Raw genomic sequence first — 26,658 nt, 5'->3', positions numbered from 1 at the left:
CAGAAGTAAAGAGTGCACCTATTGCAACTGTTGGCCTTTCTTCTTTTATAGGAGAAACAGCCACTGAACATATTTGTGACCTCAAGTGATGGGGTAAATTAAAATATGCAATAACCAACCAGTTGAACTAACAGCATCACTCCATAGTTTATGAACTTGTTCAATAAAAGCAGCTGAATTAATAAATGCATTAAACCAGCTTTGATCCCTGACTGATAACAAACAGTTTAGAAAAATTAACTGTGATCACCACTGTTGATCATCACTCTGTTATTTATTTGTTTCCTTGTTTTCTAAAAACAATTTGTTCCTCAGGTTAGCCAAGGGCTGTACATGGCATCAAGCCCAAACTAGACAAATTCAGCCTTATTATTGAAACATTCTTTAATGAGGAAGGTAACTGACAACTGCAGCCACCAGCAGATCAGGCAGGATGTCCCAGATCCCGAAAAAGGTTTAATACCTTCTCAATCATTGCAGTTAAAATTGAATACTTGTGGGGTTTATGCACATTAAGTAAGGCATTGCTTTGTTTAATCAGTGTCCTTTTGCTCTTAAAATCCCTCTACATCTATAAAAAAGTGTAAAGCTGAGCACAGTTTGCAGCATTTTACCAAGTAACGATAGAAGAGTTTGAAAGCTTGGTATTAGAAGAAAAAGTATTAAACAAAGAATAATTATGATAATAAAATATTGCATATTTTCCGCAAATAAATGGAAGTTGATCAAGAGCAAAAGACTTGCTCAATAGTGAAATGTGTATTAAATAAATTATAATATAATAAATATTAAATAAATAACTGCATCGTGCATGTAACTAGAAAATGGGTACTCACAGCCATGAATTGTTTTCATTTCATGTGCATTTATGTGTAAATCTGATCAAGGCTGACCTTACCCTCCAAGTTTTCCATCGAGTGGCAATGGAGTATGAAACATCTCTCTGCTTCCCACTCACTTCCATGCAATTACACCTCCTGTAAGCCACATCTGGCTGACACTTGGATGTGTTTCAATGTTGCATGGGGTAAATCAGGACAAAACCAGACAGTCTCATGAAAGTCTCAATTTCTGCTTAAAAAATTATGTTAAAGCTTCTAGAAGAAAAAGGTGACTGATTTTGTGCTACTTCAGTGAAGAACTGCAACTCATTTAAAGGCAACAGATGTGGCAGCCAAAAAACAAATGAAGCTTTAAAAAACAACTTTACTCATACTAACCTTATCTTCTTTTATTAAACACAGATATTAATTGCCATGATCTAGCCTTCAAACTTTAAGGTTTCCTCTTGAACTTTTATAAATCTAATTTTGCCACAACAATCACATTATTTTAAGATGTCAGCTCTGCTTCTAAATATTGACATTTAACTTAAAGATAAACATCTAGCCAAAATCAACATTAGGAACCAAAGTCAATTATGAAAGATCAAAAGGACCTACCAATATGATCCCAAAAAAATTCTCCCTACTACTGACTGCAGCATTATCATTTGCTCCATCAACATGCAACTGAATTACAGCACACATGAACCACAGCCAACCTTCTTCTATTTTTTCACCCAAGTTTTCAGAATCTGGAATGCCAGTTCTGATTTCTGTTGAGCAGAGAAGAATTAGGCTTATCCTCATGTTAGAGGGAGGAAAACCAATTTAAACAGAGGTACTAACAGAAAAGTTAGAAGAAACACGAGGCCTTAGATGTAGCTGTGCTGTTCTGAAGGTTTGAAACTCAATTCAAAAGTATTTGAAACTCAAAGGAAATCAAATGTGAGCAGAAACTGAAGTTAGAGTTGTGCCTTAACAATTCATTCACCCTTCGAAAGAGAATAAACTTCTCTCATTCCAAAACTTGCACTCTAGGACTTCATTATGTCAGAAACAGTTTGCCCAATGCAAAATTTTGCATTGAAATTATGCCAAGTTCACCAAGCCTGTTGGTTTTCTACTAACTGCCCAGCAAAGATTTAGAGACCATGTTCAATTTCTTATTTTAGGAGAAATTATTTGGAGTTTACTTTAGTAATCTTATATCAATTACTCATTTGGGACAGATCCCTTTCTCCTCATGTGACTTGGTCTCTGTTTGTCTTATTTGCAGCCAAATACACGCTTAGCTGCTTTATTAACAATCAAAGGCCAAAAAACATTCAGCATCAATTAATTTTATTTACTTGTCAGAGTATATAAATGCATGTATCCAATAAATTCTAACACATGTAGGAAAGCTAAAATAAACGAAGCTGCCTGCTGCCAGAAGTCAAATCTGCAGCCTGCCTGCAATCTGCTGCGCTGAGCTAAAACCACAGGTGAACAGATCTGCTTTGTGGTTTGCCTGAGTGCACAGAACCATATCACTGCAGCTAAACCTACACTGGGAAAAATTCAACCAGCATAAAAGCCATTATCTTGATTTAATTATTTCAAAATGGGGACAATACACTGTAGCAATGCACAGTAAGGAGCCTATCAACTAAAGAAGATAAGGATCAAAGACAGAAAATTATATGAAGATCATACACTTAGCAAATAGAGTAATCTCAAGTTTTTATGACAGGTCAGCTTGTTCACTCCCTGTGTACTACTGACACTTCAGAGTACAAATGTGATAGGAAAGAGTTTGCAATGCACCTTCCAGCATTGCACAAAATTGACACCACCACAATCTATTGGATATTCACCATTTAATACACCTCACTTTGAAAACCTCCAGAAGGTGTTAATATGGGTTATCACAGAAAAACAGCATTGAAAGCACTTTGGAACCACAGTAGCCTCACACCCACACTTGGCACATTTCAGTGCAGCTTTCCAGCCAAAGTGTCTCTCTGGAATAGGATGTGCAAGCTCCAGAGGATCTGGGAAGTGCAAGGTGATGCCACTGAGTCGCCCTGATGGAATATCAATAATCAGTAGCATTAAAAACGGCTTTTACTGTGTTAACCTCAGCACTGAGGAGTGGGAAACAGAATTCACAGAATCACTAGGTTGGAAGAGACCTGTACTCAAGATCATTGAGTCCAACCCATGCCCTGACACCTCAACTGAACCATGGCATCGAGTGCCACATCCAGTCTTTAATTTTTAAACACATCCAGGGATGGTGACTCCACCACCTCCCCAGGCAGACCATTCCAGAACTTTAGCACTCTTCCTGCAGTACCAGGTCCTTAGCAAGAACTATGCAGAAGCAAACATCATTTCAGAGCTTCAAGTTTACTAAACATTTCTGATTTTTCCCAAAGGCAGCTGGCTTGATCCATGAATTCCACCCTAACTTCACACACCTAAACTGAGGTGAGAAAACTGCAGACACCTACGATACACATGCAGAACAAATGGCAAAACTCAAACCTAAGAATGCTGTAATTCATGCCCTATTTTAACTCCCTGTAATGTGTTTTTTTTTTTTTTAATAATCCAGAACAGCATATGTAGGCATACACCAAGGCAAAATTTTACACACAGAGATTGTTTTGGTTAATTAAAACAGTTAATCCCTTTGAATTTCATATGGGGAAATGAATTGAAGAGACTTCCAGTGAACTGCTGAACTAGTATTATACTACTGTTTGAAAGTCAGCTGAATCTGATCTCTACTGACAAAGAAATGCCTCTGCTTAAAAGATAGCATCTCCTTGTCCTGTGAGCTGAACTTGGGGCCTCTGTTCAACAACACAGGAGTTAAGAGGACAAGGTGACCTTTACCCAACACAAGTTTTTGTACCCTGCAAAAGCATGAGTTCAGCTTGGGGATCTCTGTGCAAATGCACGAGGCAGGGGATGAACAGGGCAGGAGAAATTATTGCCAGAGTTAAGATGGAAATATGATTTCCTCTGTACAACTGTTCTCATCTGAACTTTAAATTTTGGTCTAAAGAGGACCTTAAATGTATAAAAAGACGTTAAAATACAAGTCTGTTTCTTATATAGAAAATTATCTGCAATCTGGCCTTTACACCAGACTAGAAAGGAAATAAGGCATTACTTAAATCTCTATACAATGTCACAACAGCCATTTTTCAGTAGATTCAGGAAGATGATGATGCAACATACTGAACATTGCTTTTAAAATTGGTGGGTTTTTTACACAAAATGTGCTTTGGGGCATTGACTATATGAAGAAACTTTCAGAATAAATTTAGCATTTGGGATACTAAGAAAAAATTATTAAACTTCACTTTAGGAAGAACATGCTCATTTAATATCCAAAGGGGGGGTCAGATTTCCCACACAAAACAGGTACAACTGAACTGAGTGTTCTCACTCTCTGGTAAAACCCAAATACCAGTGACTCATCGAGCAGCACGTGCCTTAGCACAGCAGGATCACCAACTCTCCAGTCCAAGCTGAAAAATCCTAACTTTTTGAAGCACAATCATTTTGTTGGCAGTTTTTCCCTTGACTCAGGAAATATCTGTGAATGTTGTGAATCTGCCATTTTATGGTTTGGGATTTTTACAAGTTCTTTTTCCTCTTTTTGCAGGGGAAAGCAGAGTGAGGAAGAGAATGTGAATGGCAGGAAACAAGAGAGCTGTGAATTATTACTTATGTCCATTTCCCAGAATGATCCTGTATTTGTGATTGCAATGTTTTAACACACACACACACACTTGAGACAACACACAAGCATGAGACAATCCTGTAATAAGATTGTTATAAAAAAATGTTTGGGGTGTTGTGCTGATCTCACTGAGCAGATTTTCTACATTGCAAGAAATGCAGTTGCACAGGCTCAGTTGCTGGCATAAATCATCCTCTAATTTGTTGATGGTGGGGTTGGGAAGAGAGGGCAAATTTCTTTCCAAGTGCAAAGCAATGTACAAATTGACAATTATGTTCCTAAATTATCTGAGTCAACATTTTTTAAGAAAGATTCTATCTGTGGTGCTCTTCCAAACATTGTTAATATAAATTCTAACTGCATAACTGGTAAGAAGCACAACTGAGGTCACTAGAAGTATCTGCTGAGTCAAAAGTATTAAATCAAGTCCTTGTCTGCTAAGTGGTAACTTGCAGAAATTGCTGTTAGAAATAAGAACCTCATTTTAGCAAACTGTGTACACCACACAGAACTAAACATGTTAAAGTAGGCATGTATATGTATACACTTTTTTATGATTAATAAAGCTACAAACATAGAGAAGCTGAGTTTTATGGGTGAATTCTGTAGATGTAAGTTATGATTCTTCTAAATACCCTCTGGCTGCTCAACAGCTTTTGGCTTCAGCTGCCAGAAAAATAAACTAAGTAGTCTTTTCTTTTTTTTTTTTTTTTGGTTGATAAAACAAGGTTTTTCCAAATCAATGACAATTCAAGTGGATTCAAACCTATGAGGTTTCAAGTCCACAGAAGCAATCTAAATAAAGCAATGGGACATCACAAACCTCCACATCCTCCCAGTCCCTCTGAAAAAACCAACCAACTTTGAAGGCACTGTGAGAGGAAGGGAAATAGAGATTTTGACTTACTCTCCTCCTCCTAATTCCTGCAGGCACATGGAAGTGAATGAAGCACCCAGCTCTGTCTGCTAGAGTATCTAAATAACACCTTAAGCCAGACAGAAACGTGGATACAGCCAAGCATGTGCTGGAAACATAAGAAGCTGGAAGGACCAAGAACCAGAGCAGTATCTCAGATTTGTTTACAGTCATGTAGGAACTTGAGGTAAGAGAGAAACCTTGCACACAGAACTGCTCTGCAGCAGCTTTATCATTGTTAATTGAACTGCCTACCCACAATCCAATTTATTCTGCTCTTAAAGTCAAACTAATGTTTGTCTAATGGTTCATTTTAAACCCAGATGAAGAGCATATCCTTATTTAGCTTTAGCAAACATTACTGGGACAAATAAGTGAGACTAGCCTCCTAAACCAGAACAACTCATGAAGGACTCCATGGCAAAGCTGTATCACCTGAAATCACACAGCACCAAGCAAGTTCCATTCCCCTGTTTAATGGAGTGTGTTCAGCTTACTTGTGCCTACAGATATGGAGTATTAACCAGACTAAAGTTAACAACAATATTTTTTTCTATTATCACACCTTTTTCAGAGCTGATTGCTAATCAAACTGACCAGCACCCATGCAGGTAATAAATTCAGGGTCAGTCAGAACTGCAACAATGCAAAGGATGATTCATAGATGCCACCAAAGAAACCAGCATTCTGTTTTCTGTCCAGGGCTAAGAAGCTGAAAATAAGCCAGCAGCTGATTGATTACTAGAGCCTGTGCTTTTCTCTGGAAAACTTGTTGTGACATGCAACTGCCAAGAGGCTACACTGAATCCAGGACTCTGAGAGATAGCAAGGAGAATACTTTTTTTTCCTGCAGACTGTGTAGTTTTTACAGCTGCTATATTAATCTTGCACCCTAGGTTATCATGGTATCACTTATGTATTCCATGTGAGTACAAACTCCTTACACTTCTGGTAGCATTTATTTACAATTTATCTTGTAACAAACAACTAAAGCAGGGATGAAGGGAACCAAAACAAAAGAAGTCTTCTTGACTTGAGTCTTCCCTTGAGTCTTCTCAGACCCAACTGTGTCTAAAGGGTTTGTATTATCATGCAGAAGGTTCCAAAAAGGTTTGATGGTTCTCCTGTAGCATTCACAGGCTGAGTAATGAGCTTGTTTTCAATTCCCAGTTTAATTAACCACAGAAATTTCCAAGTGGTTGATTCAATTTTTTTTTTTTTTTTTGTGAAGATGATTCTGCCAAGCCAAACATCTCATCTGCTGCTCTGGCTGAATTCCGACCAGTCTCATGTATCAGCAAGGTTTACCTGGTGAAGGCTACTGGGAAAGAAGTGGTTTTGTGGGTTTTTTTGAAATTTAATCTTCCTTTTGCCTCAGTAAGTTATATCATTCACTTAAGGAAAAACTGAAATGCATTTATCTGTGCAAAGCACTGTCTAGATTTCATTTCAAGTCCTGGTTCACAGATTATTTAATTAGGAATGCATCTGAATGGTTAAATCAATATTACTGCCATAGGCCAATGCTCCGTGAGCTTAGGTTTCATTACAGATTGTACATGTGCTGGATTCTTGTCTAATGACCATGAAACAGGGCACGTTCAATTATTCTCTTTGGGTTTCAGAAAGAAACAGGAAGTTTTGCTATAAACAATGCAGTCATAGAATAAATTTCACCACAGCAAGTTCATCTGAAAAATATGCATTCTTTACAACACAGCCAGGAATGGCATTATGGGAACCAACATCCTGCTGCACTCAGTTTTTTACTGTTTTTTACTTTGGGTTATTTTGTATTAATACTTAGGCAATATAAGAAAGAAACTGTTTTAGTTAATACTGGATGTTTTGTGATGAGCATTACTTCAAAGATGTGGATAGGGAATCAAAAGCAGCTGCTAGAAACCACAGGATAAATAACAAGTTTGCTAAATTTAGTTTATGTTATGAAATACATAGAGTGGAGGAAGAGTCAGCCATTGTAAATTTTTATCAGCTGGGAAAGAATTACTATAGAATATTTCACTCTCTACTTATAAAATAAAGGAAATATGACAGACATTGAAATTTTTAAAGGAATGTGTCAGCTAATCTACACTAAACTTTAAGACTAAAATATGTGTAATATTGGGGTACATTTCTGCTTTCAAATCCTTCTAGAAGTCCACAAAAACATCCAACTAAACTGTAGCACTAATGAAATGAGAATAACTATTATTCTCTGGCTTCCAACTGTGCCCAGAAAAAACACACCATTATTATTATTACTACGACACATTTTCAATTCTTCTACAAACAGGGTAATCTTTCAACTCCGGTATTGAATGAACATAGTGCTCTTGGACTATTAAAAACATTTTCCTAAAATAATCAATAATGATACAGTTCTTCACTAAAAGAAAAAGAAATTACTTTACTCAGCTATTCATTTAATCTCAGCTAATTCCATTATACTTAGTGCCAAGGTTTCACTTATTTTTTTAATTTTCACATAGGAAAGAAGATATTTCAAAACATAACAATGGCAGTCTGCAATTACATATTGGATTAGGTTTTCCCTAGGTTCTAGACTCTAAAAATTTCAAGTATTAGGTCACAGCAGATATTCTGTAAAGCACTTTACATCAATTGGGAAACAAAATGTATTTTTGAAAGACTGAGGTTGCCAAAAAATAATTAAATACATGTTTAAAAACAAACAGTGCCAAGTAGCTGACACCTCAAATCTGACCCAACTAAAAACTGAATAATTATTCCATCAGTTTTTAAAATCTTGCCAATAAATGGGCTTACAGAATTATGGATGTACATTCCAGCATCCTTGTGCACATCTGTTCTGATGGAGCAGGCCAGCAGAGGGAGCAGAAGTTAATAAACCTTTTCCTAGAACAAGGCTGAGACTCACCCATGCTGTATCAAACATGAAAGGAAATGAAAGGAACACCATATTGCTTATCCCATTTGAAAAGAAAAATGTGGTGGAGAAAAAGAAATTCTATGACGTGTTTTTGGCTGGTTTTTTTTTTTTTTTTCATTTCAAAGCAGATGAAAACTCCAAACACACAAAAAAGTGCCTCAAGCTCACCTTTTGCAAAAACACATGGATTTGTATAGGACAGAAAAATGAACCTTTGGCAGGAACAGCAAAACATTTTCTCAAGTTGCTCTCTATGACACTGATCCATTGTTTGTAGGCACTTCTGTTTCTTGCTGTAAATCTCTTACCTGCAGGTTAATCTCTGCTTCATAGAAAGTCAGGCAGGAGCAGTAGTGCCTCTCTGAGTCGATGTCAGTCAAAACCACCACGAAGAACGTTGGCTGTTTCCTCTCCTTGGAAAGCTGCCATCCTCCAGGCTGGCAAAACTAAGGGAGCAAACAGACACAGGTAAGCAGCTGTTTTCAGAAATGTGAAAAATATTTCAGCATTATCAAGGATCGATTTGTTTAAAGTGAACATATGCAAGGCTGCAAAATTTGAAGAAAATGAGGAAAACCCAATGTGTCTTGAAGTTGGTAAGACTGCGATAAATTTAGCTCTATAAACATCAAGGGAGAGAATAAACACTATAAAAAGAAAATGTATTCCTTTAAATACAGTCAGCATTCAAGAGCATCTTTGTGGTATTGAACAGGAAATAACACGTGTGTTGTTCACAGGAAATAACACGTGTGAATAAATTCACACATGAAGCAGATTTCATTTGGATAAAAGGTTAAAATCTGAAGCTAAAATTCTTGTGTCTTAAAACACCTCTACATTTTTAATTTCTTCACTTATTTCACCAATAATTTATCTAATCAAACATAGATATGTATCACTTGCACCTACTTGCAAAATGGGAAGTGAGTTCAATACTCACTCCTGAAATAATATTATAGAACATTATTTCTCACCTATTTATTCATTACTTTTGTAAACATTTGAAATTTTACATGCACAAGCAGCATGAACTGAGAACTATAGCTCAACAGCAAAGTGGAAATTGTGAGGTCTTTTTTTCCTTTTTAAATAAATACTCTTTAATGCAAGAGGGTGCTGAAATTCAGGGATCAGTTTGCTGAAGATACCTGAGATGACCTTTATGGAATACTGTACCCCTCCTTTCTTTTACTGAAGGCTAAAGTCACATTCACAAAAAAACACAAGTACGTTCCTAACAAAATTATAAACCTAGAATTTAGACCACAAAAGCAATAACCCCTGTATGCATTAGGAGTAATAACAATAACAAAATCCCACAATAAATTCCTAGAATTGTTAAACGATGCAGATACCAAAGGAACCAAACAGATAGGTCAAAATCTCAAGTTTCCAGAATTGCTTCATTCCTCTAGACAGATGTTAAAGACTGAAAGAGCATGAAGAATAAGTTGTAAACAAACATTTTCTACAGATTCATCTTTAGAACCTCTACTATAAAACCTGGGTAGTCTTAGGTGAACACCAGTTAAAACTCAGCCTCTGATATACAGTTTCTTTTATGATCCTGGGAAAATCTTCAAAACCAAAGTTTTCTCATGTTACATTCTTCAAATTCTAGATAGTCAGCTTAACACTTGTGAGTCTGTATCCTTAGAAGTGCTAAGCACTCCCTTCTACATCTGAGAATAACTGCTCTGAACATCAAAAAGTACTCTGTGAAAAGACATCCTAGTCATTCCAACTTAAGCATCCAGTATTAGTCCATGATTTGGATAATACTGGCCTAATCTCCTTTTGTTTTTCATCCCACGTCAGTTAAAAATAAGAAGATACTGCTATTAATCTTGCAGGACTGCTATAAAGATAATGTAATATGGCCAATATATACAGACATTATAACAAAAACATCATTAAAAACTTTGACAATAAAAAAATCATTAAGAGTTCTCTATGAATTGCAGAGTTTGAGGGGTGTCTGTGTAATAAATGAAGCCTGGAATCCACGGTTCAACAAGATAACCCCCAAAACTGCAAACTGCTCTTTGCTCAACAAATATGAGTTAAAATGCAAAGAATGCAGCAAGGGCCTAATAATAAATAGAACCTTTCCATGCTATGCCATTAAAACCAAATTATTCATACAAGGTAGATCAAATAAAAGCTGTTCATGCAGCTCAGGCTTCTTAAGGTCCAAACACTCGAGTTTACAATCTCAACACTCCTTCAGATCTGCCCAGTCTCCCAGTTCTGACAGGAGCTCCTTGCTGGTGCCACTGCCTTTCAGCTCTGCAGGTGATGCCCATCTCACACCTGGAAACAACAATCTCTCAGCTTTTTGAGAGTCTGGAGTTCCTGGACAAAGCCCCACTCAGCCCATTCCAAACCCTACCCTACTAAAGGCACAGAAGCGCTTTGGTATTGTTTGAAAACAATTCTTTTTATTGGAAAAATGCATTATTAGCATGTCTGCTGCATAAAATTTATACCAACATCTGCCCTTTTAACTGGGAAAAGCAAAGGGAAGCCCTACAGCTAAACTTTTAACTGCCAGAGGAGACTTTGGATCTGGGCAGGCTGCTGTCAATAGCAAATCTCAATCTAGGCATGTCTAAAACCTACTCATGTCACCGGTGAGAATTCTCCCCAATTTTAAAGTGATCTTGTGCACAAAATATGCCTCAGGCTTTAGCTTTTATGTTTTTCGGGTTCTGTACTACTTTGGTGTGTAGTTCATATTAGGGGATGGCAAGCTCTCTTCACAGAGTAGGGAGACAAAACAATTGCTTCTCTAGCTGGGGACCAAGGACAAACGATCCAAATTTCAGGCCCAAGAGCACAAACAGCGTGGACTGGAGAGAGAAAAACAAGAAGGATGGGACTTCATGAGCTGAAGCTATAATTGGACAATGAACTCCAATGTGCAAATGGAGCAGAACTTATAAAATGAGAGCCCCCGTGAGCAGTCGTCCATTTTTGTGACCATTTTGGGTTCATCTTGGGTGTAGCCCTGGCTGGGCTCTTGTGCTGCCCAAGGTGGATCCATTGAGGCCTTCTAATAAATACCTGCTTTATTCTTTAGCTCCATCTAGCCTCTGTCCTAGGTCAGCCTTCATCAGGCATCAAAGCATGTTTTCTAGATTTAACTATTTTACGAGAAAACAACAATTAGTGACTGCTGAGGAAAACAGCTGAAGTAGAGTACATCCACTGGCTACACAGAGAGTCTGTGTTTTCAAATAAACTAGAAGGAATTTATAAATAAAGAGATTGAGGATAAAGACAACAGGCTCCCCCAAGAGATTAAACAATGACTGTTTCTCAGTTTCCTTAAAATAAGGTAATAAATATTAGCGCAATATTTGAAATGCAAGCAACATTGAGAAGAACTTTCCAAACTAGTATAAATACAAGTTACCCTCCAGGATGATTACCAGCACTCTCTGGCTACTAAGAACAGGAAAATGTTTCCTTACCAAACCAGATGCTTTACCAAAACAGACAAAAGCACCACTGTGAATATAATCCAAAGGACATGTGGCTTCTCCAGTAAACAAGAAAAACCCCAATAGTTTAAGAACCAACATGCTTCCACATTGTTTCACTTATTTGCCAGAATTCTTGGAAGCAGACTACAAATCCTATAGAAAACAGTGAAAAGAAGAATGAAGCAGAATGTCCAACTTAAAATTTATAAGAACAAGCCCCTAATGCTGGATGAGTGCTTCAAACAGACTCCGTGTTACACCTGATTGCCTTCTAAAATGTGCTGCAGCTATGCAGAGATTGCACTGAAGAATATACAACACATCTCATACTGCAGGTGCTGAAATTACACTTTATGCTTTATCTGAAACTGCAGGTGCCCACTGAAGCAAAGAACTTTCTCTTAATTATTCCCACAAATGCTTTCAGACTAAACCAGAAATCAGACAGATTTAAAAATGACGCATGGTGTTTTAAACCAGTGTAACTGGGTTTGTTACCTTCAAAAAAATTTGTATGTCATCACCACAAGCCTTCTTGCTGAAGTCTAGACATGATTAATCAGTTTAAAAGTGACATTTCTTTCTTCTTATTTTTATAAGCTAAACACATCATCTTTGCTTGATTCATAGATTTGCTCCCTCTCTCTAAGCTAGAGTCACAGCTGTACTGCTACTGCCTGCCTTGTCCCTCTCTATTGAAATGAATCATTTGCATAAATCAGCATATCCCCTAGATACACTGTACACAGCTTTGGTGTCCAGAATCCTAGCACATCCTGAATGGGAAGGGACAGGTCGTGGAGTAGGTCCTCCCGAGTGCCCTCACTTGAAAAAGGACTTTGAGATGCTGGAGTTTATCCAAAGATGGGCTTAAACACCCAGTGGTTTGAGGCCATGAAAACTTCCCCAAGGAGCACTTAAAAGTCTGTTGAAAAATTGAAGAAAATGCTGAAATTGTCACAATTTCTATTAAAGCACTGGAGGATTTGGAATTCCTAGGAAGAAGGTTTACTGGTTACTGTGAATATGAAGATTAAATATCATGATAATGAACAGTAATTCTGAAGTGTTCAAGTTTTATTAAAGAAAAATGTTAGTCCTTTGTATATTTACCATGGCAAAACTATAATGTCCGTATCTCAGAAATTTGATCAGAAATGACCCAGCTGCTGAATTGTACATTAGAAATTAATAATTTTCTTCTGGCCTTGCAGCCTGAGCACAACCACGTCCACAACAAAAACTCAAACCAATATTCTAGTTGGGTCTGTGCAGCCACAGACTGCTCTCTCTGCACTTTACATTGTTTTCTGTATCAATGATCTGGTCAGCTTTCCATCAGAAATCCACCACCTCCAATGACATGACTGAGGGAGAAAGGGAAAAAAGCTTGTTCAGAAAGTTTGCAACATGAAACATTCTTTGCAAGTCATCCTTTGAAAGAAAGCATTTTGTGAAGGGTTTACACAGAGCAATAGACAAGCTCTGTGACAGAATCCTGCACTTGAATAATTATATTTAAGATATTTTCTCACACTGTATTTTTTCTTCAAAATATATTTGTGCACTTGTTCCTCATCAAATAAAATCCAAAGCTGTCTAGGATGCACATAAAATAGAAAACACTTGAACCCCATTGACAAAACTTGAATTACAAGATCCCCAAATTATTTTAAAATTTAAAACATCTGACAGAGATATACACTTTCCTTTCTAATTCAACTCTTTCACCAAACATTGAATTCTCCCTTGCATCACTCTGGGCACAAAGATTCATTTTATTAAGGCTGCTTCTGTAGGCTCTCACTATTCAAGTAACTGCGCTTTGTTTTTAACCTGTATCATCATCATCTTTCCTGCAAACCTCTCTAAAAATAAAGAACCATGTTCTGGACATTATGTAAAGGAAGTTTGTTCCATCTGGACTTGCATGACCTAGCACCAGCTGCTGAGTATTTCACCATTCCTCCGTTCACTTATGTATGGAATTTTGGCAAAGGGAATTTCTTTCTCAGATGCATACCTCTACTTGAAACAAAACAATTACAATGCTCACTGGCATGATAAAAAAAAAAAAAAACAACAATGTTATGAAGCTGTAAATATGAAGAAACACTTGGAGCTTTTGGATATATCTGGATGTAAACAGAACACAAAATATAGACTGAATTTTGTAACAGCTTCTTGCCTTGTATCTAAGAAACCATGTATTTATCCTTATCCTGGTCTAAAATAAAACCAGAGTACTTAAAATACACTCCAAATTATTTCCAGGAAAAAGTCAATTTGCAATGTTGCAGAATATTCTGGTGATCAGCTCTAAACAATTAAACTCACTCACAAACAAAACAATAGCTTTTAATCCTAAAGCTCTAAAGAAATAAAAAATAAAGGCATTTTTAAAATTTCTACCTTGGAATGAACTGAAATGCAGCATTCTCCAAGAGAAACCTTTACATAATCACCTTGAGGCACCTGTGGACCGTGCTGCCTGTGAATTATATATATTACAGGTGAATAATCCTTCCCTCTCTGCCTGGCACAGACTGCCCAGGTGCTGAGGACATTTCCACCTCAGCTCCTCACTCAAACCCTTAAAGCCACACAAAAACAGACACTAAGAAACATTTCCCTGCAGAGGGAAGATCCACAACCACATTCTTGAGCTTCCCAAGGCTGAAAGCTGCTGAAGGATTTCTCAGTGGCACTAATCCTGCACAAGGGACAGAGCAGGAATTCTCTCATTGGAGCTGCACATTAAAGTGATCCCCAATAACCAGCTGCTCAAGCTTGTCACAGAGACCCTGCAGCAAAGTTCCACAAAGCCAGAAAACTCAAAATATGCAGGAACATCTCAATTGAAACCAGTCCGTTCATCCTCCAAAGTCAAAGACAGAAAAGTCTTTTTCTGAAATTCGACTCCCTTGCACACCAGTAAATATATAATCCTGGGTGCACATCTACACATGCACTTGGAAAAAAAAAAATCAGTTTCAAGTTCATTTGCCTTTTTAAAACCTCATAACCTTGTGTAATTTTAAACACCTTTCCTCAAGGAGCTGCTATAATAAAAAGTCAAATTTGTAAAAAGCATTTGTGCAGCAATTGTACTCCTAGTTTATCTTCTGGAAAAAAAAAAAAAAAACCAAACCAAAACTGAACTGGCTTTTAGAAAGAAAACTACACCCACTGGGAAAACAGTTCCTTCTTGTGTTTTCAGAACACTTAGTATCGCCATTCCAGTGGCTTATTTAAAACAACAACAACAAAAAGCTGTCAAATACTCTTCTGACCATTTCTGAACAAAACCAGGCTAGACTACAGAAATGGTGATTTATGACTAAGTACTGCAAGCTAATGCCTTTATTTCAGAAATAGTACAGGATTAATAATGGCATTGAATGGGGTTTTCTTCACAAAACAAACTTCCAATGTCTCTATTCTAATGAAGTTTAGTAAGAATGTGGAAATGGCAGGCTTGTGCAAATATTTTTTTTTTAACCCATTTAAACAGTGGTCCATCCTGTTGTTTCCAGCCAAGTGTTATCAAGATAATCTTATGGAAATTTTAAAATTCTCAGACTCTTGGATGCAGAATCTTTTCTTACCACACCCACCCACAGTAAAACCCAACACTGCTCTGGGCTACCTCAGGTAAAGTGAGCAAGACAGCTGTGGACAACAAGCAGGAATTCTCAGATGTACATCAGTATGGCAACCCAAATATCCATACATTTGGTGTCTGAAGCACATGCTTTACACCAGAGATTTCTAGGTACTTTTTTTTAAGCATACATTTTAAAGGTCATCAAAGAGTTAAGAAGTCATAAATTTAAACTTGGGTCTTACACCTGAAATTCAGGAACACAGGGCCTGCCTTCAGAATTCCTTTTACAAAGCAATCTCTGTTGGTCAGCACAGGTCAAAGGAATAAGAGAAGTCTGGAAATTAATTGTTCAACATGAAAGCAGAAAAGACAATTACATTGGAGCAATAAATCCAAGACATGACTTTAGAAATTTATACTTCAGGTTAGTGAATACAGAATAATACAGTTCTAGTGTGCACTGTGTTTGTTATAGACAAAAAGACGGTATGGAAGGAAAATTTCTGATATTTAGACTACTTAAAGAAGGACTATGAAAGGATAAACACTAAACTGATTCCTTGTACTAAATGCTTGTGTTTTAATTTTCATCACCAAGTAGATAAAGAAGCATCTCTGTCCCTCTTAACCTTTTCAACAACCATTTCTCAGGAATGGTTTTGAAAATGCATTGTGACGCTATGCTAATGGTTAAGTTGTTTCAGAAGGGTTTTTTGCTTGCTTTTTTGTTTTGGGGCTTGGTTTTATTCCTATTTTTAATGATCCCTGACCTTTTAAAAGATCAGTAGCCATCTGAGGTAGACAAGCCTAGAAATACAGTTTCTATTTAGAAACATAATTGAGCATTTTATGCACAGTTATCAGTGAAGTATGAAATATTAACCTTGCCTATTGCACTCTTTCTGCTCCTCTTCTCTCTCTCCCTCCTTCTTTCTTTTTCTCTTCTGGCAGTGGCCATAAACATTTCCCAGCCTTCAGTGACTTCCCAATTCATTTGCTAGATAAACTATAAATTAGCTTTAAAATACATACAGCATGTGCAATTATTGCATTGGTTGAGTGTCCAAAAAAAAAAAAATAGCAGGGTAATTAACATACATCACTCAACAATTACAACTGGCACACAGTAAGGAATTTACACGAATTTTGATTTATGTTAATGATTAATACTACTCCAGATAACTCAGGTCAATGTTCTATAAAATACTACCATAATACACAGTGTCCTCATTATCTCATTTTTATCACTCACACCTGCACAATCAGACATTAAACCACACTGATAATACCATGCTACAGTCTGGAGATAGGCTGCTGCTCTCTAGCAATTGTAAGAAAGCACAAGCAGCTTTGTGCTAATATATGTTAGGATTTTTGTATCCATCATCTTCTAACTCCTTAGAATAATGTGCCAGAGATGGGTTCAAGTCTCAACACTCAGGAAAAAAGCACGTGGGAGTTGGGGGCAGTGTGTGTAAGCACATGGCAATGCAGGGTACACTGGAAAGAACACTGATGTGACCTGACAGAGAGCCAGCCACCAAAAGGCCTGGGACTGCTGCAGCAAAATAGACTTAAGAGACTCAAAAGAGATATCAACAGCCTCAAGATGACAGAATACAGAACAGGAAGTCTTGAAACAGGCAAATTAATTTGATGTCAGAATTTGCTCTTAAAATAGCAGAAATTCAACTGGAACATACACTTGTGGAGCAAACCACAAAAGGGTAATGCATGTCTTAAACTCCCTTAAAAAAAGTGCTCAGTGCAAAGTGATGAGCAATTTCTTTTTGAAATATATCCCTTCATGATGCAGCTGGGGGAGTTTAAAAGGTTTGGCACTGGCCTAAGCCAGCAGGAGCCCTGTAGCCATGTCAGTGGTGGAAGGTCTGAAGGGAGGGCACTCCTAAAACCTCCACCTTGTCACACGCAGCCATTCCCAGCAGCACCAGCCCTGACACTGCCTGCTCCATCAGCCTCAGATCCTCAGAGATGCAAAGGACAGACAGAACTACAGCAGATCCCTGCACCAAAAGCTTGACTCAGCCAGGAGAAGTTAAATTAAAAATAAACAAAGGAAACTATAGAAAGGGCAGTACGTTGCTGGTCTGTTAATTTTGGGAATTTAACAATACTTCTTATATGAGTCATATTATTGTTTCCCACTTAAGGTCACAATTGATTTCCCCTTTTGCAGGTGTGAGTTTCTACAAGGAAACAGAAGAGTAAGTACATAAACATAGAAAAATTAAATGTGACTAAAAATCTCACAAAGCAACATCTTATATAAGTGAAAGACTAGGCTGGGAGCTAAAATGAAAATACCAAACAACTGGATTGCAATATGAACATGTTCCACCAATGAAGTTCTGTACACTGGTTGCTACTACTGAATTCGGCATTTCCACAGTGCTAATTAAGAAAAATAAGGAATGTATTTCCTGTCAGCATTCTCACCAGGAACACAGTAAAATAAGTAGCATGAAAAGACAGCTGAAAAGTTTGGTGCTTTCCACTGAGTTTCAGTTTCCTGTGAAGAGAACTGGGATCAACAACATGAGACATACTTGTCCTCTCTTCCCACAGCACTGGAGCCTGTATTGTTGTCATATAAGCAGTGGGCATTAGTGCTGGCCTGCACTACAGGATATCTCTCAGGGCTGTGGTAAAAGAGCGTGTCTGCCAAAAGCCCCAAGTAAACAAAAAGGCTTTGTGCCACTGCAGATGCTTCCATGTGCACAGCTGGCATGCCAGGAAACAGCTACTTGGAGCAAGAGACTATTTCCTCCAGGTAGGCTTGCTGAATTTAGCAGTTTCTGCACTATGAGATTCCAAAACTCATCAGAATGAAGCTTGAGAGAGGTTTGGCACTGAGGAAGTTTGTGCTTCTAAGCTCCTATCTATTCATGGCAGCCCCTTTTCCTCCCTTCTGGCAGCTCTCCAGTGCACTCCACGTTTGGACAACATGCTAAACTGGAGCTTTGCACAATCACCACAGGGCTGCAGCTTGCATGTTCTCTCTTCTCCACCACATGGCAATTCAAACAGAGCACCACAAGCTTTTATGGGGGAGCAGAATTCTGTTGCAAGATGTTACTGGAACAAAAAAGAAAAAAATTAGAAGAGAGAATGTGAGCACCTCTGATAAAAGTCAGTATTTTCAAGCAAACTGGCTCAAGTAACTTGCATGCAGCAGAAAAGAACTGAGGAGTTCTTCACCACTAAAATCAGTATTCCAAAAGGAGGAATTCCCAGAGGCCCAGACACCAAAGACATACTTTTTGTGCTTTAAGAGGGTAAAAAAGAATGTCCTTAGGAAATTACTGACTAGTTCAGTACAACAGGTAAGAGCAGAAGGTAATTTAAAGCTGCATCAGAGCCAAAATCAAGATACAAACAGAATGATGACTGATACGTTTCTGCAAAAAAGCAAGGCATTAAAATGTTTGGTTTTTTTTTTTTCCAGGGTAGGGTAATAGCAATACAATGCAGCTAATAAATACAATCATAATCACATAAGTATACCTGGATTTTCTTCTTTCTTAAAAGTGATTCGATGCTTTGTGGCAATTATGTTTTAAAAACACATTTCATAGAGTAAAGACAAGGCTGCTGAGGAACTGGAAAAGATAACCCATCTTTGTTACCAGTGACACACATCAGTGAAGGCACCTCTAGTGAAGAAGCATTATTTAATACCCAACCCTGGTCCCAGCTAAAAAGCTTCATCCTGTCCCATGTTTCCTAACTGGGCAGGCACAGACCTGCCAAAAAAATCACTTTGGAACATGGTGTAGAGAATACAAAGAGAGTTTTCCAAGTAAGACAAAAAAAGTCCCAACACTTGTGCTGGAAAACAAGTGTCATATCATGAGTTTAAAAGAGCTCAGCTTTGGGAGTTTACTGCAGAGAGTTGAGAAACACATTATAGAGTGGTTATTTGTAGATAAGGTGTTTGCTAGTAACAGGATTTCAGGTAAGTGTTCAGAATTCATTATAATAAAAATTCAAATCTCTAAATAAGATCTCATACTCTAGTCAGTATGGGGATGGAAAATAGAGCCAGATTGTCAGGGTAAGTGTTATGCTCTCTTCAGCTGGAGCTGGAGTCCTTCAAGTAAAATTGAACAGCTTTTGGAAGAAATTATTTTGTCCGTGTCTGTCAGCACAAGTCAGTTCAGACCCATGTGGGACCTGAAGATCTGTACATGAAACCTCTTGTTCTGAAATCAGGGGCTGAACGTGCTCCTATCATTTGAAGCTTTCCATTATTATACAGCTATAATCAGATCTCATACTTCAGAGCTTCAACCACTCAAGCATAGAGATTTAGACAGCACTTCCACCTGGATACCTAATTGGACATCTGAGTTTCTACAAGAGAGCCAGTGGCAACCATCCAGCACTTCATGGGGCTGGCAGGTACTTACAGAGGAGTCTGCCCGGCCTGTCTTGCTTATGTGACTATAAACTGCATGCCAAATCAAGGGCTGAGATGGAATTTTCTACCAAATCAAGCTGAGAGGGATTCAGGGATTTATTTTACTTGTTTGTTTTCCTTTGTAGCATATGGCACATTAGCATCATCAGTGTAATCAATTCCCTTAAGCTCAGGAGATGCTCTGGTTTCATCCTAATCTCAAAAACACTATCAAATTGGACAGGACTGAAACTAGCTGGAATAACTAGAATTGCTGGACATTGTATCACAAATCAGTGGTGCTAATTAATAGACTCTGGTCAGACTAAATAAGCTGATGTATCACATATGGTCTCCTCCGTGAAGCCAAAAAGAGGGGGATTTTTTTTTTTTTAATAAACTGAAATGTTTTAAAAAGAAAGCAAACTTCATTGCTTGTGTGCAACATATCCAAAACATTATATCATTTCATACTATAAAATTTAGTTCTTGGAAAGATTTGAGTATAGGATTGTATATGAAGGAATAAATATTTTTCAAGTGGATTGGTAGGGATTAGATAATTCTATCTTGCCTTCATAATTTAATGCAAAATAATTGGTCAAATTATACTTGCAAAAGGGTTTACTGCTTATAAACACCACTTATTGGTAATTAATTAAAGCAATACCATGTTAAGGGAATTGAAAAATGTAAGCTGGTAACTTCACTGCTCAGACAAACCATGCATTTCCCCCTCTGTCCCAAGTGGGTTAACAAGTGCAGACAAAATATAAGCACTGCACTTCAGCTGCATGAAAGTGCCCTCTGCAGGGACAGGTTGCCCAGAAAGGGCCTTCTCTTTACTTCTTTACTGGTGGAAGAATTCCAGTCCCTCATATCTAAAGGGCACTGGGCTGCCCTTATTGTTCTTTGAAACTAAACATTACTGGACATCAACAATTACAGATGCCCTCATAAAATACAAGGAGCAGAAATAGAAACCACATCTTTATCATCTAAATAGCACAAGAGGTGGGGAAAATACATTCTTGTTATGATTATGCATGTCAAATTATTACGAAATAATTGCTACACAATAGAAGATGCTATTGAATAGTAGGAATTAATACATGGAAAATTACATTGTAAATATCACGACCTCATTGAAAAAAAATTAAATAACATGTTTCCCTCCTCAAATTAATCAAATGTTAGTGGTACTCTTATATATAAAAATAGAAACACCAGTCAACCATGGGGGGTTCCCTTCTATTGTCCCACAAGCATACAGAGGAAATAGAAATATTTCAAGCCATCTGTAATGTCTTACATACTTTGAATAAAATAAAGAGCCAAAACACTTAACAGTACTGAATTTTATTCCAAATTATACCCAAGAGGAAGCCATCTGCAGGAAAAATAAAAAGTAAAACAAGAAAAAAAAACCCAGTCTTTTGCCTTGGACATTACTTGTGCAATACAGCTATCCAAAAGGACAGCATGTTCTTTTAAAAGAATGACTACTTATTCCTTCATGATACAGGCAACATAAAAATCACCTGAAAACGTTTGGGATTTTTCTTAGCTACTAAAAATAAATTCTACACTGGTTCAGGGAAACACTGAACTACTTTTGGCTCTTTTATTGTTCTCCTAATCTAAAATAAAATATTAATATATTGGCAAAAACCATCTTTAGAAGACTCTGAAACTTCTGAAGTAACCCAGAGCCAAGCAAACCACTGCTGCTTGAAAAGAGACTGAAACCCAAGGAACAAAATGCATTAGGAGTTCAACATTGACACCTACAAGACCATAAGAAGTTTGAAGCCTTTGCTTTAAACAACAGAAAATGCCTGGTAACATTCCAGTAGAAGAATAATAACATAGAGCTTAGCAATACACTCCCAGCAACACTAAAATTCAAGCTAGTAAAACTAAAATTTATCAGGTTTATCAGGAAGGCTGGAAGTCTGAGACACAGACGGTAGGATGGCGAGCACGGCATAAGCGCCGACGATGACAACATCTCAGACATGATGGTCTTGTCTGAGCAGCAAGGACTGCAGAGCTGCCTACAAATATTAGCACAGTCATTCATTTGTCTCAGGAGAAATGATACAAGATGAGCAGAAATACCCTACTGCAGGCAGCACTTCCTGGTGCATCAGTCTTTCCTACATTCCCGAGTCTCCCAAATATGAAACAGATCATACGAAAGAAAAATAATACGAAAAGTATTCGCTGTAAACTCCAAACAAATTAAGTGAAAATTTGAAAATAACTATGTAGTACTGGAAAAACATTAAAAGAATAATAGATGAGCTTTGACAAAGTGTGTATGGGTTACATTAGAAAAAAAAAAAAAAAAAAAAAACAAAAACAAGCAAACACCCCCCCCACTTCTCAACAGTTGCATACCAGGAAACATGTGTTGACCTACGACACTTGAACAGCAAACAACAATGTCCTACACACAACCTCCAGCAGCACAGAAAAGAAGGAAATTTTCAGAGTAATTAGGGACTCAAAGATCCTGTAAAACATTACAAAATTTTCCTGCTATTTCTATTTTTCCTAGTCAACACCATGCGACTTAAGAAACTCCTTCTTTTTCTTACAAGAAGGTGCAGCAGGCAGCAGATACTTTATCAAATGGCTTTGGCCCACACAGATCAACTCAGAGTAGATTGCCAGAATGATTTTTTGATTATGCACAGATTTGCACCAAAATAGAAACCAACAGACTGTTCTTCACAAAAGAGTATTTCCTAACCCCCAGGTATTTAGGATACTATGTCCTTAAAAATCTCAGCTGCTACAGCTTGAAAACACTGGTGTAGAGCTCAAGTCATAAACATAGGCCTACATGTTCCTGCAATGGTCAGAAAGTCACTGCACTTCATTTTGCAAACTATATTTCACCCAGAACGAAAAGAATTCTTCATGTAAAGCCAGAACTATGTGTTAGCTTCTTTTTAATTGAGCTCAATTCTTGAATACGTCATAGAATCATGGAATATGCTGAGCTGGAAGGGACCCACAAGGATCATCGAGTCCAGCTCCTGGCCCTGCACAGGACATCCCCAGGAGTCCCACCGTGTGCCTGAGTGCATCCTTCAAACACTTCTTGAGCTCTGTCAGGCTGGTTCTGTGACCACTGCCCTGGGGAGCTCTTCCAGTGCCCAGCCACGCTCTGGGGGAAGAACCTTTCCCTGATATCCAACCTAAACCTCTCCTGAATCAACTTCAGGCAAATCCCTCAGGTCCTGTCACTGGTCACCAAGGAGAAGAGATCAGTGCCTGCCCCTCCTCTTCCCCCAAGTGCCTTCCCCTCCCCCTAATTTGTAACTACAGTGAGGTTTCCCTTCAGTCTCCTCCAGGCTGAAGAGACCAAATGATCTCAGCCACTCCTCATGCAGCTTCAGACCCTTCACCATCCTCCCCTGGCCCATCATCCTTGTTGGAGACAAAGGCAAAGAATGCATTGAACGCTTCTGCCTTGTCCATGGCCCTGTTTGCAGTGATCATCCTCATCCTGTAATGGGTCACTTATTTTCACACTGCCTATCACCGTTAATGGATTTAAAAAACCTCTTCTTATTGTCCCCCACAGTTCTGGGCAGCTTCAACTCCAGCTGAGCTTTGGCCACAAGAATTTTCTCCCTACAGTGGCAAGCAGCACCACTGTGTTCTTCCCAAGTCCCCTGACCTTGTTTCCACTCTGCACATGTCTCCCTTTTTCTGCCTTATTTCCAAGAGAAGATCCCTGCTCAGCCAAGCCAGTTTTCTGCCTCATCTGCTTGACTTGTGACATTTGGGAATTGCTGCTCCATGGCCCTTTAGGAGGTGATGTTTCAAAAGGTACCAGAATCAATTCACATACAAAGAAGTTCTCATCAACTTCAACAAAGGAAATGCAAAGTCCTTCACCTGGGGAGGGATTTTTCAATGGAAAGCCACACAAGTACATTGACTTACTTGTTACTGTGCAGTGATTTTTAAAGACGTAGTTTGACTTTTTGTTCCCTGCAGATATGGAAAGGAATCCATTACAGCAAACAAAGACTGGCTGACATACGAGCCTACTCAAAATGTTTGTAGCCTTCCCCAAGAAATTACTACAATCTACTACATTATCAAAATTCTGAACTCTCATCACTTCTCAGAGTGAAACCAGAAAATATTTCATTGGTATTACCATGGAACAACTGACGCATTTTAAAAACATTCCTCCATATATCCGTTTTTCTAAAAAAAATTAAAATTAAACAGTGAAGCACGAGAAAAGTGACTTAAGCGGATGAGCACCGGATACAGGAAAGAAAAACATACCACAATACCAGAACAAAATGAGGCACAGGGAACAGAGAGAACAGTTCTACCAGGATCTAGACAACATTTTCTGGAACTGTAGGTTATGGGAGAGCTCACAGCCTGGTGTTCTTCATTTGTAAACCACACCTAAGCAGCACCTCCAAGTCACAGAAGTTGCCATCAAGTGTCACGTGGAATAGCAAGGCTGTGAAACAGCCCCCTCCATGCTGCCAGGCACAGAACTGACATCCCCTGCCCTCCGTGCACCAGCTGATTCAGATAACTTACCATTCAAAACCAGTGAGATAAAAAGCAACACTAGGGGAAAAAGGGAAAGGTCAAAGACATGTCATCTATTTCATCACCTTTAATCCAAAAAAACCCACAAAAGCAATGTACAAAAATCTATCAACACTTCAGAGTAATAGCTGGATATATAAACATGTGTACAGACTGAGTGGCAGACCAACCCTTGAGTCACCATCCACAGTCTTTCAGTTGGTATTCCCACCCGAATCCAAGAAAAAGTAATTTTCTGCCATAGCTGACCACCTACTCTTCCTGTCACCGGTGACTCACATCTTTTTGACCCATTCTTCACTTACCTCTGACACTAAAATTTCTTTATCTTGTACCAATTCCTTTATAACCTCTAATAAATATCTTTCTTTAATATTATATTTATAATTACATAAGTTTTTCACTATACAGAGGAACTAAAGCACTATAATTTGAACTGATTCTCTTAAAAATCCTGCTCAGCAACTTTCTTTGCTTCAATTACATCAGCTCCTTTGCAGAACCCTTTCTTGTGTTATCTTTTGGACAGCCATGCTAAGATTTTAAAACCTAGACCAAGAATTTATTTACCCCTTACACTTGTTCACACTTAAGAAGAACCTATTTTTTTTTGATGCAGGTATTCATTTTCTTAATTTTCTTCTTTTGTAGCCATCTGGAAAACTCAAGAACTCTCTTCACAACCTTTTCCAATTCAATTCAGATTGAGTTTCAACAGTGCTCACTTTGATCAGGGACTCTGGAGGCATCCATTTATGAAGAGCAACTAATATGCCCTTGTTGAAACCTTTTCCACAATTCAGGGATTTCAAAACTGTTTCAAAGCTGGACACAACACACCTCACAGGAAAGCTGCTGGAAAAACGTAGGCATTACTCAAGAAAGAAATACAAGGAAAAAGAATTGGATAACACTCCTACTTTTGAATGGAGAGGTCTTGAGTGCCTAAAATGAGTGTATCTCAATTTTTTGTCTCACTGAAAGCTGCCATTCCAAAAAACATTCCCCCAAAAGCACAAAGAGACAGCAATGCTATAGCCATAACTCAGTCCCGAAGGAAATGTCATCTTTTCCCTCTACTACTGTAAATTTTATGTTTCTTAAGTTCCCTACCCCAAAGAGTCTCTGAGATGAACAATTCCTTAACAGAATTCTCACCTTGTAAAAGTGAAATTGGTATGCTGCAGAAAGAAAACCAGAAAATCTCCTAAACACAAAATCTTAACAATAAGCAACAAACGCCATCACATTTTCTACTTCTTTAGTTGTAGATTACAAGACACAGATCTTCCAACACCCATTAATAACAAAATTATGTACAATTTAAACTGCCTGATGCTGGACACGTCTGCAAAGCCCTCTCCATCACGCTGGCACAGCACAGTGTGACTCGTGACCTCGTGCCTGAAGCACTGACCGCACCCTGTAACCGGAACAACAGTGATTCCAACTTCTGGAATGACAGGACGGGATTTGAACAATCCGGGCGTTCTTCCACTGCCCTGGTGACTCTGCTTTCAGTAAGGTGCATTTGTGCTCAGCTAAATGCTTGAAGGCTTTTCTGGTTTTAAGAACACTTGCTTAATATTCTTGGGCGAAATAAGTCAGATCTTCACTAACATCTTTAACATCTTCAATTTTAATTGTTTAAGGTTTTTCCTTAATTATTTGATTTTCTTGGTGGTAAAAATGTAGCAAAACATTCCAGCACTGAGAATGTGGCATATTCTATGGTGTATTCACAGCTACCAGTGCAATGTCAGCACAAAAAAAAAAAACCCAGATCTTCTTTCTCTAAACTAAAATGAATCTATTTCTACATGATTTAATTTAAATCCCCAGACACAGTGATGTTTAAAGCATGACAGACAATAAATGTGGTTACAATTGAAACTAGAGTTGATTTTCCAATCTCAGTATTCTTCAAGTCCACTTTTTCCTCAAAACTACCATTCTACTGCCCATTTTCTCTTTTTGCTTCCAACTGCTCAGCACCAGCCATCAAAACAGCTTACACAGCAAATCAAGCTGTGCTTGAAGGGTAAAGTAAAAAGTACAGCAGAAAACAAAGATCAAGAACAATGTCTTGTTTATAACAGAGTAGAAAAGGAGAAAATTGCAAAAGTAGCTACTTGGTTTTCAAAG

At 38.0% G+C, this 26,658-nt stretch overlaps 1 protein-coding gene across 5 annotated transcripts in view; it reads right to left on the bottom strand.

Annotated features, from left to right (window-relative positions):
- The window catches only part of SBF2 (SET binding factor 2), a 233,612-nt gene that overhangs the window by 125,752 nt on the left and 81,202 nt on the right, over positions 1-26,658 (bottom strand). For all 5 annotated transcript variants that reach the window (XM_053946078.1, XM_053946073.1, XM_053946076.1 and 2 more), the window contains exon 3: positions 8,705-8,842. In XM_053946078.1, the coding sequence (XP_053802053.1) occupies positions 8,705-8,842 (138 nt within the window). The remainder of the gene's footprint in view (positions 1-8,704; positions 8,843-26,658) is intronic.

This window comes from Vidua chalybeata, chromosome 6 (assembly GCF_026979565.1).
Source record: "Vidua chalybeata isolate OUT-0048 chromosome 6, bVidCha1 merged haplotype, whole genome shotgun sequence".
Classification (NCBI taxonomy): Eukaryota; Metazoa; Chordata; class Aves; order Passeriformes; family Viduidae; genus Vidua; species Vidua chalybeata.
This window is presented reverse-complemented; position numbering and strand designations above follow the sequence as displayed.